Consider the following 12,619-nt stretch of genomic DNA (forward strand, 5'->3'; position numbering starts at 1 on the left):
GAGCCAGGCTTTAGCCCTGTCTACTGCATGCTGCTTCCATTGTTTAGTATGCATGTAGTCCTGTGTTGTAGCTTCACCAGGCTGACACCTCATTTTTAAGCATGCCTGGTGCTGCTCCTGGCATGCCCTCCTGCACTCGAGGTTGGTCCCCCGGCTTGATGGTAATGGTGCAGTGGGCGATATGACGGGCCATGAGGTTACAGACTGTGGTGGCATTGAAGTCCCCCACCCAGAGTACATTTTGTGCCTGTGCCACCCTCAGTGCTTCCTTCCAAATGGTGTTCAAAATGGAGGAGCACTGATTCATCAGCCGAGGGGAGGGGCGGTAGGTGGTAATTAGCAGGAGGTTTCCATGCCTGTGTTTGACTACATGGGGCCCGAGTCAACTTTGAGGACTCCCAGGGACACTCCCTTCCAACTGTACACCACAGTGCCAGTACCTCTGGTGGGTCTGTCCTGCCAGTGGGACAGGACATACCCAGAGATGGTGATGGAGGAGTCTGGGGCATTGTCTGTAAGGTATGATTCTGTGTGTAGGACAGCTTTCCCAATTTTGGCACAAAGCCACCAGATGTTAGTGAGGAGGACTTCGCAGAGTCGATTGGGCAGTGTGTGCCTTTGTTATGTTCTGTGCCTCATAAATGCTGGCTGATCTGTCCGGTTTTATTCTTCTTTGACTTTTCTGTAGCGGCTTCACACAACTGAGTGTTTTGCTCGGCCATTTCAGAGGGCAGTTAAGAGTCAACACATTGCTGTGGGTCTGGAGTCACATGTAGGCCAGACCGGGTAAGGACAGCAGATTTCCTTCCCTAAAGGACGTTAGTGAACCAGATGGGTTTTTATAACAATCTGGTCATTTCATAATCATTATTACTGAGACTAGTATTTTATTCCAGATTTATTAATTATTGAATTTAAATTCCCTCAGCTGCCGTGTGGGATTTGAACTCGTGTGTCTGGAGTATTAGTCAGAGTCTCTGGATTACTGTTCCACTGATATTACCTCTATGCTGCTTGCTCTATCAAAGCCCCTCACTTCTGAACACCTCTATCAAATCTCCCCTTAACCTTCTCTGCTCTAAGGAGAACAAACCCAGCTTCTCCAGTCTCTCCACATTAACTAAAGTCCCTCATCCCTGGTTTCATTTTGCTAAATCTCTTCTGCAGCCTCTCCAAGGACCTTACATCCTTCCTAAAGAGTGGTGCCCAAAACTGGACACAATAAACCAGCTGGGGCCAAGCCAGTGATTTGAAAAGGTTCAGCATGGTCTTGCTTTCATATTGAATGTGTCAGGGAGGGAAGGTGACTCTAGTGAACTCTCAAGGGGGACTATTCCCCCACCCCACTTGCCTCCAAATTATTCCTCATTCCCTCGCACCTTGAAGAAAACACTCCTGCCCCTATGTCTGTGGATTGTTCTAAGCTTCTGACAGTTATCACTGAGTATACAGGACGAATCTTGTGATACACTTCATAAACTCTGCTGGCAGGAACTCAGTGAGGTTGGTCATTCGTAAGGTCCAGTATGCACCGGAGAAACCTGGCCCACAGCCCATGGCCGAGACCACCAGGCAGTTCCTCATGTCAGACAAGCCCCTCCACCTAGAGGCATCACTGGACAAAGAGGTGAGAGACTGTGGGGTGGTTGAGTGGATGGTGAGGGGCAGGGGAGGGACAAAGACATGGCTCAGAGATAAGAAAGGGCAGCTTTAACGCAGGTGGTCTGATTTCTGACTCCCTTTCAAAAATGTCCATTAATCTCATCCCAAAGTCAATTTATATTAGCTCCCGGGTATCTGTTATCCTACATATAAACCACCAGAACCCCTTGATTAAATTCCTGTCTGTAACTCACTCCCGGGTATCTGTTATTCTATATATAAACCCGAACTCCTCAATTAGATACCAGCCTGTAACTCACGCCCAGGTATCTATTATTCTATATATAAACCCTTTGAGCCCCTCGATTAGATTCCAGTCTGTAACTCCCTCCTGGGGATCTGTTATCCTACATATAAACCACCAGAACCCCTTGAATAGATTCCCGCCTGTAACTCACGCCAAGGTATCTGTTATTCTATATATAAACCTGAACTCCTTGATTAGATACCAGCCTGTAACTCACGCCCAGGTATCTGTTATTCTATATATAAACCCTTTGAGCCCCTCGTTTAGATTCCAATCTGTAACTCCCTCCTGGGTATCATTAATTCTATATAGAAACCCCTGAACCCCTTGATTAAATTCCTGCCTGTAACTCACTCCTGGGTATCTATTATTCTATATATAAACCACCCCAAACCCCTTGATTAGATACAAGCCTGTAACTCATTTCTGGGTAACTGCTATTCTATATACAAACCACACCAAACTCCTTCATTGGATTCCAGATTATAACTCGCTCCCAGGTATCTATTATTCTATATATACACTTCACAAACTCCTTGATTAGATTCCAGTCTGCAGCTCACTCTCAGGTATCTGTGATTCAATACATAAAACCCCCGAACCCCTCGATTATATTCCAGCCTGTAACGCACTTCCAAGTATCTGTTGTTCTATATATAAACCACCCGAACCCCTCAAATAGATTCCAGCCTGTAACTTACTCCTGGGTATGCGTTTTTAGATGTAGTCTGGGGTTTTATGCTCTGTGCTGTCAGTAGGTGATTTCCATGTTGATTAGAATGTCAGAGGCAGGTGGAATGGGGGAACTGTGCGTTATCGAGTGTGTAAACTGTAAACCCCAGATTGAAACATGTATTTAAGTTGTTGAATGGAGGCTGTCAAATAATAGTTTTAATGTGGAGAATGCACTTTGAAACTGATAATCATGGTGGCTGGCCTGTGTGATGATGATTCCATATCTCAGAGGGCTTTGTGTTTTGAAACTTGTGAAAATTTTGATGTTCCAGATTTATTATCATGGGGAACCAATAAATGTCAATGTTCACGTGACCAATAACACCAACAAGACAGTTAAGAAGCTAAAGATCGCAGGTAGGTAACCTGCAGGGAATGCTAATTATATCTCAGCTCCCGTGACCCTTAATATTTCGATGAGAGTTGGATCATTTTCCTCAAGTTTTAACAGACGAGTGTAGCACCTCATCAGTTATGTCACTGAAGGGAACAGAACTGTGTTTCTGACATAGATCTGCTGTGAAAATGTAATGTGTACATGATTAGCATTTTGGATTTATCAGTGGGATTTAGAGTACATGAGTAAAGAGGTGATGATTCATTTGTATGATTAGAGTAGGCCCGAGTTGTGAGTAGAGGCCAGGGTTCAGTTGTGAGTGGAAGAGGGAGTTCAGTTATGAGTGGAAGAGGGGCTTCAGTTGTGAGTGGAAGAGGGGCTTCAGTTGTGAATGGAAGAGGGAGTTCAGTTGTGAACTCTTCCTCTACTTTGCAACAATGTGCCAACACTCACAGCTTTAACCCAGACCCTGAGATTGAGGCACGTCACAAGTGTATGCTGTCAGTGCCTCTGGAATCTGACCAGGTTTAGCACAGAAAGTGAGTGTAAACTCAAGAAAAGCAAAGCACGAATCAGAGCAGATTAAGTCCGCAAGCTGAAGCTGGGTTGTTTGATCGCACCAAATGCCCAAAGCTGCCGTTTGCCTGATCCTTCGTTTCTTGAACACGCCTCTCTTGTTTTGCAGTTCGCCAGTACGCAGACATCTGCCTGTTTAACACAGCTCAGTACAAGTGCCCTGTTGCCACGGCGGAAGTTGAGTGAGTACAGCATCTCCACTCTTTGCAATCATAGAATCACAGGAACACGGCACAGAAGGAGGCCGTTTGGCTCATCGTTGTGCTGGCTGTTTGAAAGAGCAATCGTGCTTAGTCCCAATAACTGCCCCCCACCCACCCCCCCCAACCGCTTCCACCCCCAACTTTCTGTCTGTAACCCTGTAAGTTTATCATCCTCAAATATCTGTCCAACTCCCTTTGAAAATTATTTATGCAATCAGCTTCCACCACCTTTTCAGTTAGAACTTTCTGGATTCCAGCAACGCTGAGTGAAAAAACTTCTCCCCTCTGGACCGCACTGAACTGGACTAAACCAGACCTGCATTGGGGGATTAGACCAATGATGTTCCATCCCAGTCCTGACCAGTCCCTAGTTACCCTGTTGGAAGGTGATGGCTTTCTCCCGGTTTAGCTTTGTTTGACTTACCTTTCTCTCTGTCTCCCCGTCTCCAGCGACATTGTGGCTCCAAGCTCTACGTTTTGCAAGGTTTACACCCTGACGCCATACCTAGCTAATAACCGAGAGAAACGCGGCCTGGCCCTGGATGGGAAACTCAAGCATGAGGACACCAACCTAGCTTCCAGCACCCTGTAAGCACATTGAATATTCATTTATCACCATGTAGGGTTTTTAGTAGGTATTTCTACATCAATGTTTAAAACAATAAAAGACTTACATTGATTTTGAAAAGTTTTTTTTTATTTGTTCATGGGATGTGGGCATCGCTGACTAGGCCAGCATTTATTGCCCATCCTTAATTGCCCTTGAAAAGGTGGCGGTGAGCTGCCTTCTTGAACATCTGCAGTCCATGTGGGTGCAGTTACACCCACAGTGCTGTTAGGAAGGGAGTTCCAGGATTTTGACCCAGCCACAGTGAAGGAACGGCGATACAGTTCCAAGTCAGGATGGTGTGTGACTTGGAGGGGAAGTTGCAGATGGTTGTGATCCCATGCATCTGCTGTCCTTGTCCTTCTAGGTGGTAGAGGTCGCGGGTTTGGAAGGTGCTGCCTAAGGAGCAAATGGTGAAACTGATCGGTGAACTGTCAGTGTTGCTGATCCCACAAATCCCGTGCGGAGAGAGCACGTTCAATCCTTGTTCTTTCCCCTAAATGTTACTGGAGTGAGTCGAGGAGGTGAGTTCTGCCATTGACCTTGATCATGTCTTTTTCTCTGTAGACTAAGAGATGGAGCTAACAAGGAGATTCTGGGCATCATGGTGTCTTACAAAGTCAAAGTGAAGTTGGTGGTTTCTAGAGGAGGGTAAGTGTAGAGATTTCATTACACAGTGCAAGCTATTTTAATGAGGTGTTTCATTTTTAGGTATTGCAGTTGGATTGGTAGAAAGAGGAAATTGTGTACTAATGAATCACAATTGAGCCTTGTGGGGAATATAAAAGACAATGATAGACCATCCTCAATAGTCTTAGTGAGCAGACTCTCCTCCCAATGTGGTCTTGGGCCCTACAGCCCAAGGTTTTGTCTCTGAACCGTTCTGAATGATTTGACCTCTGTCAACGTGCTGATGGAGGCTGCTAGTATTTGCCTCAGTACCCCTGGGGTAGTGATTGTGGGAAGGACAGGGTGGAAATCAGGATGAGTTCCTATATCTAGTGACCGATGGATTGAAAGTGTATATTGGATGAGCCAGAATCGTGGATGGTTGGGATGGCTGAATAGCTTACTGACCTATAGGCTGTCTCCTGTCTCATCACTGACCCATGGAGTCCCTCCTGTCCCCTCACTGACAGGTGCTGACCCAATGGGTTTCTCCTGTGGGATAACCATCCCAGGAGTTAACCCTTCTCACCTTTGGCACTAACCATTGCCTTGCTGCAGCTCACCTGCCTCACTCTTATCTTGGGCACACCGCATGCTTTATACAGCACCGTTCACCAGCTCAGGACATTGCAAAGTGCTTTACAGCCAATGTGAGGTGTAGGAAACTCAACAATTTACACAGAGCAAGATCCCACAGGCAGCAATGGGATAATGACCACATTATCTGCTTTTAGTGATTTTGGTTGAGGGATAAATATTAGGCCGGGACAACGAGGATAACTCAGTTTCGAAATAGCATACCTCTTATATTACCTGAGAGAGCAGACAGGAGCTCGGTTTAACATCGCGTCTGAAAGTCAGCACCTCTGACTGTGCAGCACTCCACTAATAGTGTCAGCCCAGATTACAGGCTCAATTCTCTGGAAGGAGACTGGCACCCGGGACCTTCTGACTCAGAGGTAAGAGTGCGCCCCGTTAAGCCATGGCTGACGCTGTACTTAGCTTCAGTTAGAGCAGTAAGTTGAATTAATGGTGGAATAATGTTTGATCGTTTTGATTTCCCTGTTTGTATGGCGCGTGTTTCCTTCAATAACCAAGCTGCTGGCTTGTTAATCAAATCTCTCTCTCGCTCTTTATTTTAACGCCAGCATTTTGGGAGATCTTGCCACAAGGTAAATGGTGAAGCTTTTAACAATCACAGCCCGTTGCCCATGAGCTATTTCACCTCATCTCGCAGTTGGCACAAGAGTGTTACATATCTCCCTCCCCATTAATGCATGCATTGTGCTCTGGAGAAGCAATTGTAGCTGTGGCACTGGCTTAGAGTGCGACTGACTGCCTGGCATGGTACTGAGAGATTCACAGCAGTGAGGTTAGAGGTGTCATGATCTACAGCCGAGGTGGTGGTGAACAGACAAGGGGCGACATTGTAAAAGGGATGGTAAAAAGTCCAGTGACAGTCAATGAGTTAGCATGGAATTGGACTAACTACTTGAAGGAGAAAGGGTAGAGTGGGACTAATTGGGCAGCTTTTTTCAAAGGGGATAGCACAGACATGGTGGGCCAAATGATCTGCTCCTGCACTATGAGATTCTCTGATTCTCGGATAGGATCAGAATGAGCACCTTGCAAATAATCTTCCACTTCAGGAAGGATGGGAGGGTCCTTGAGAGGGTGCAGAGGAGATTTACCAGAATGGTTCCAGGGATGGGGGAGTTTAGCTGCAAGGTTAGGTTGGAGAAGCTGGGGTTGATCCCCCAGATCAAAGGAGATTGAGGGGAGATTGATAGATTAGGGCACGTCTACATAAGGTGGGCAAAGAAAATCTGTCCCCATTGCAAGGATAGTGGACACAGATTTTAAATTTTGGGGAAGAGATGCAGGGGGAATGTGAGGAAGAACTTTTTTTATGCAGTGAGTCGTAATGACTGGGAACTCGCTGCCCACAGGGTTGGTTGAAGCGGAGATGATCCATGATATCAAAAGGAAATTGGATGGGCACGTGAGAGAAATAGACTTGCAGGGCTATGGGGATAGCACAGAGGAGTGGGACTGACTGGATTGATCTGCAGAAAGCCAGCATGGAAATGACGGGCGGAATGGCCAAAAGACTCTATGACTCCAAGACCATTGGCCCTACTCGATGGGATTTTGCATGTGCTACGTCACACTGGGAAGAACTAGAGAGAGTCCCAGGGTATTGTAGGGAAGGACTGTGTGCCCCTGAGAGTTACACACACAGTCAACTCACTTACTGACTCCCCAAAGCCTGTCCACCATCTACCACCATCTAAGGCACAAGTCATGAGTGTGATGGAATACTCTCCACTTGCCCGGATGGTGCAGCTCTCAGGGGCCATTGACATTAACAGCTCAAGGAAATCCCGATACCTTGTTCTCTGTCAATTGTATCTGGTGCTAATAAGGTCCCCTGATTTTTCAAACTGTGTGATGTTGAATGACTCATTTCCTTAGTTTCAGCCAAATGGGTTTTGCCACTTACCAAATGCCTACTCATTAACCAGTGCTCCGACAGTGAACACAAGTCCAAAATTTTGTTCTTTATTCTGTTTTTCTCTTTCATTCAAAGTACAAGATAAAACAATCCGAGCATCAGCAACAGTGCTTGGCTATGTGCCAACTTTCTCAGTGGTGACTCGCCTGCATCTCAGTTACAATGCTTGCTGTTCATTCAGGGATAAAATTGGTCAAGGCACCAGGTGGAGGAGGGGGTGCAGGGGGCAAGACTCCCCTGCTGTTCTGCAAATAGTGGCCCTGGGATCGTTTACATCCACCTGAGTGAGGTTTAATGTCTCATCCAAAAGATGGCACCTCCAACAGAGCACCACTCCCTCAGTACTGACCCCCCGACAGTGCAGCACTCCCTCAGTACTGACCCTCCGACAGAGCAGCACTCCCTCAGTACTGACCCTCCAACAGAGCAGCACTCCCTCAGTACTGACCCTCTGACAGAGCAGCACTCACTCAGTACTGACCCTCTGACAGAGCAGCACTCCCTCAGTACTAACCCTCCGACAGTGCAGCACTCCCTCAGTACTGACCCTCTGACAGAGCAGCACTCCCTCAGTACTGACCCTCCAACAGAGCACCACTCCCTCAGTACTAACCCTCCGACAGTGCAGCACTCTCTCAGTACTGACCCTCTGACAGAGCAGCACTCCCTCAGTATTAACCCTCTGACAGAGCAGCACTCCCTCAGTACTGACACTCCGACAGAGCAGTACTCCCTCAGCATTAACCCTCTGACAGAGCAGCACTCCCTCAGTACTGACCCTCTGACAGTGCAGCACTTCCTCTGTACTGACCTTCTGACAGTGCAGCACTCCCTCAGTACTGCCCGAGATGGAGACTCACCATCTTGATACTTAAAATGATGTCTCTCTCTATCTGGGTCTCTGTCTCTCTCCCTCTCTCTATCGCCTTCTCTATTACAATTTTGTCAGGTTTAGGTAAGGTACAGAAAGAAAATCTGTTCACATTACCTGATTGTACAAGGACTCGGGGGACACGGATTGAAGGTTTTGGGCAAGAGATACAGGGGGAATGTGAGGATAAACATTTTTACATAGCGAGTGGTAATGACCTGGAACTCGCTGCCCACGAGGGTGGTGGAAGCGGAGATGATCAATGATTTCAAAAGGAAATTGGATCGGTTCTTGAGGAAATAAATCTGCAGGGCTACGGGAATAGAGCAGGCAGTGGGGCTGACTGGATTGCTCTGCAGAGAGCCAACATGGACTTGATGGGCTGAATGGCCTCCTTCTGTGCCATAAATGGTCCAATGACTCGTTATCCTATTCCTTTTTGAAAGGAATGGGAGAACTTTTGGGTCATTTTCTCTCTGTCTCTGTTTCTTCCTGTCTCTGTCCCTCAGTCTGTGCCTCTGTCTCTTTCTATGTCTCCATTTGTCTGTCTCCCCATCTCTGTCTATTTCTCACTCTCTGCCTCTGTCTCTCTCTCTATGTATATATATATATATATATATATATATGTCTATCTCTATTTCCCCTGTCTCTGTCTCTATCTTTCTCTTTCTGTTTCTATATGTGGCTCTATGGGACGGATTCTCCCACTAGCTTCAGGATCCCGACATAAGGCCCTAATGGGGACCCTGAGCCCACACTTGCTGCAGTTGTTCAGTAATCTTCCGGGAGGTGGCCTCCTAATTGGCCACCTCCATGCGCGCTGTGGTAGTAAGGAGGCCGGAAGCTCTGGGGCCTTGGCAGCCCCACCGGGAGAGGTCGGCGCTGCTGAGGCAGGTCGGGGACCCTGAAGGTGCCTCAACATGTAGGCACTCTGGGAAGTGAGGATCCAGATAAAGAATTATCAGGACCTTGGTCATTAGGCCCCTCGAAGCGGAGGGGAAACCCCTCCAGGTGGATCATTTGGGCCGCAGCTGCGGCCTTCAATGCCCATCATTGAGGCTTTGAGCTTCTGGTCTCGATGACCCCCACACCCCCCAGACTGCGGCCTCTATTGAACTGGCGTCCTCCGCCCTCAGTGTGGGGGAGGGGTCAGTCCTGCTGGTGACGCTGCAAAATGGCCCCTATACAGATATACAGAGGGACGCTGGCAACAGCAGGTGAGCGAGGACTTTACAAACACTTTCACGTCTCCAAATGATCTGCTTCCACTTGTCTTTCAGCGATGTGATCGTAGAGCTGCCTTTTACTTTGATGCACGCAAAACCGGAGGAGGAGCCACTTTACAGAGAAGGTAAGAAGACAAACCCTCATGTAGAGTAAAACTGCCACTGGTGCAGTCTGCAAATAAAAGCTGAAAAACACACTTTGAAATGCAGCCACTAAAGATACAACAGCCTGCATTCATATAGCGCCTTTAAATCAGTAAAATATTCCCAAGGTGCTCCACTGGAGCAACTATCAGACACTAATTGACACTGAACCACATAAGGAGATTTTGAGAACGAGGAGCTGGACTTAACCTTTCGGCCCCTAGATCATGGCTGATTATTTACAACAACAACATCTTATCCCCATACCCCTTCATTTCCTTAGTGTCCAAAAAACTATCGACCTTTGTCTTGAATATACTTAATGACTAAGGGAAGGAGGGAGATGGGTGGGGGAATGGGAGGAGGTGGGAACAAGGGAGGTGGGAGGTGGAGGAAGGGAAGGAAGAAGGGAGTGATGGAAGTTGGGGCAAGTGAGGAGAGGTTGGGTGGGAGCTGGGGGGGAGGGGCAGGGAAGGCAGAATGGTTGAGGGATAGTAGTTTGTACAATGAACAATTCTATGCTAACTTGTAATAGACTATAACTGGATATGAAACTCTTTTAAAAGTTCCAGTTCCTAGTAAAAGATCAGTCCCTCTTAGGAAGTAGCGGATATTCAGTCATCAGCAGACCAGAGTGTGGTAGGTGGAGGAAGGAGAAGGGAGGGAGGGAGGTGGGGGAAAAGCGGGGGAGGGAGGAAAGGGGTGGGTGGGAGTTTGGTGGGAGGGGAAAGGGAGGGTGGAGAAGGGGGGTCAGGTTGGGGAGAAGGGGAGGGAGGTGGGGAAAGTGGAAGGTGACAAGAGAGGAAAGGGAGGGAGGTTGGGGGGAAGGGGAGGTAGGGGGAGGGTGGGGAGGGAGGGATGGAGCGGAAGGAATTGGAGAGAGGGGGAGATAAGGGCGATGGTATCTCATGGTCTGTTTCAGCAGATTCAAGCTGAACTAAGGGCAAGATGCGATCAGCTTTCAACACCATCCTGATCTGTGAATGTTCTTACTGTTACAGTTGCTGAGAATGAGGTTCCCATAGACACCAATCTGATCGAATTTGACACCAAGTAGGTCCTTCATTTCAGCATGTAACTGACAGTGTGTCCTTGCATGTCCTCGCTCAGCATTGTGTGTGTGTGTCTCTCTCAGTCTCCCTGTCATTTCCTCATTGCCCTGACTTTGCTTACAGGAAAATGCACCTTGTTTCCTGCTGCAACATTCCCTGGCCTTCCCTCCTTCCCCGGGTTGGGATAAGTCCCACATTCACACATTTGTCCAGTTGCCACTCGAGGAGCCTATCAACTAACTGCGGCGTGACCAGGGATTAAACTCCTGACTCTCCTGCTTTGTGTGACATAATACAATTCCTGGCAAGACCAATGGTGGGAGCTCGATGTAAAACATGGTGAAATACCTTGAATATATTGAAGCAAGAAAGACAAGCAAAGAATATTAAGGCACAGAAACAGGCCATTCGGCCCAACTGATCCGTGCCAGTATTTATGCTCCACATGAGCCTCCTCCCATCCCTCTTCATCTCATCCTCTCAACATATCCTTCTACTCCTTTCTCCCTCAGTTGTTTATCCAGCTTTCCCTTAAATGTATTGATACTATTCACCTCAACCACTCCCTGTGGTAGCGAGTTCCGCATTCACACCACTCTCTGGGTAAAGGAGTTTCTCCTGAACTCCTTATTGGATTTACTGGTGATTATATTGATGACCCCTAGTTCTGGTCTCCCCCACAAGTGGAAATATCCTCCCTACATCTACCCTATCAAAAACCCCTTTGTCATCTTAAAAAGATTTCTTCTGAATTCCACGTTATTAGTTTTAGGATTTATCGGTGACTTTTATATCGATGGTCTGTTAACTTTCCAACATTCCCAACAGGTAGAAACATCGTCTCTAAGTCAGGCATATCAAAACTCTTTGATAATCTTAAAAAAACTCCATCTGGTCACCTCTCAGTCAACCTCATTCCGAGAGAAGTTAGCCCCAATCTGTTCAGTCTTCCAATCAGTAAAATGAAAGTGACAGGCTCCATTCGGTGTAATATTGTTTAGTATTTAAAGGCCCACTCATTCACTTTGCATCCTCTACCATTTCCAGTGACGACGATATTGTCTTTGAGGATTTTGCACGCCAGAGGCTGAAAGGATTGAAGGACGACAATGATGAAGATGAAGATGGAGTTAATTCCCCACAGCTCAATGACCGATAAAACACCTGACCTTGAATCGCTGCAAACCGTGGTGATTTTTTGTACATGAAAAGCTGCTGTTGTTCGTTTATTTTCCTCTTTGTTTTTGTTATAAAACAAAACAACTGAGGCTTCTGGATAATCTCGGGCCTAAAACTCATAGGCTCCAAACAGTAGACTGGTACAATGATGATGTCAGTTCGTTCACAGCCTTTTCAGGAGTGAAGCCTTTGGTAGGCCCCAGACCTCAGGGCCCCCCACTGCGGGTTGCCAATCTGTCCAAGATTGCCCTGAAGATTAATCTCCAGGACACTGCTGGCAACAACACACCAAGGGTGAAATATCACAGGGACCTTTAAACATTTTCTTTCAACATTTTTGTTTATTAGCTGCAGAACTATTGGAAATGTGTAGGGCTGTTGGGAGGTCAGCCTCCAGGAATACACCCAAACAGAGCTGGCAACCCAACTCCACTCTCATCATTTAGGCCAACAGACCTGAGGTTAAGTTGAATATTTTCAGCCAAAAGCAAAAATATGAAGCACACAAAAATTGACAAAGCTGAGCAAGCCATATCTTTATTCACGCATTGCCATCTTTATCAAATTCTATTCTGAAAAAAGAGACATGCTGTCTT

General features: G+C 46.9%; 1 protein-coding gene across 1 annotated transcript in view; it reads left to right on the top strand.

Annotated features, from left to right (window-relative positions):
* The window catches only part of arrb1 (arrestin, beta 1), a 114,918-nt gene extending 102,914 nt beyond the window's left edge, over positions 1 to 12,004 (top strand). Inside the window, exons 8-16 of the mRNA XM_068033050.1 lie at positions 1,492 to 1,627; positions 2,917 to 3,001; positions 3,667 to 3,739; positions 4,211 to 4,348; positions 4,935 to 5,018; positions 6,185 to 6,208; positions 9,703 to 9,773; positions 10,794 to 10,845; positions 11,892 to 12,004. Of these exons, the coding sequence (XP_067889151.1) occupies positions 1,492 to 1,627; positions 2,917 to 3,001; positions 3,667 to 3,739; positions 4,211 to 4,348; positions 4,935 to 5,018; positions 6,185 to 6,208; positions 9,703 to 9,773; positions 10,794 to 10,845; positions 11,892 to 12,003 (775 nt within the window). The 3' untranslated portion in view covers position 12,004. The remainder of the gene's footprint in view (positions 1 to 1,491; positions 1,628 to 2,916; positions 3,002 to 3,666; positions 3,740 to 4,210; positions 4,349 to 4,934; positions 5,019 to 6,184; positions 6,209 to 9,702; positions 9,774 to 10,793; positions 10,846 to 11,891) is intronic.
* Positions 12,005 to 12,619: the final 615 nt, after the last annotated feature.

The sequence above is a fragment of the Heterodontus francisci genome, chromosome 6, assembly GCF_036365525.1.
Source record: "Heterodontus francisci isolate sHetFra1 chromosome 6, sHetFra1.hap1, whole genome shotgun sequence".
NCBI lineage: Eukaryota > Metazoa > Chordata > Chondrichthyes > Heterodontiformes > Heterodontidae > Heterodontus > Heterodontus francisci.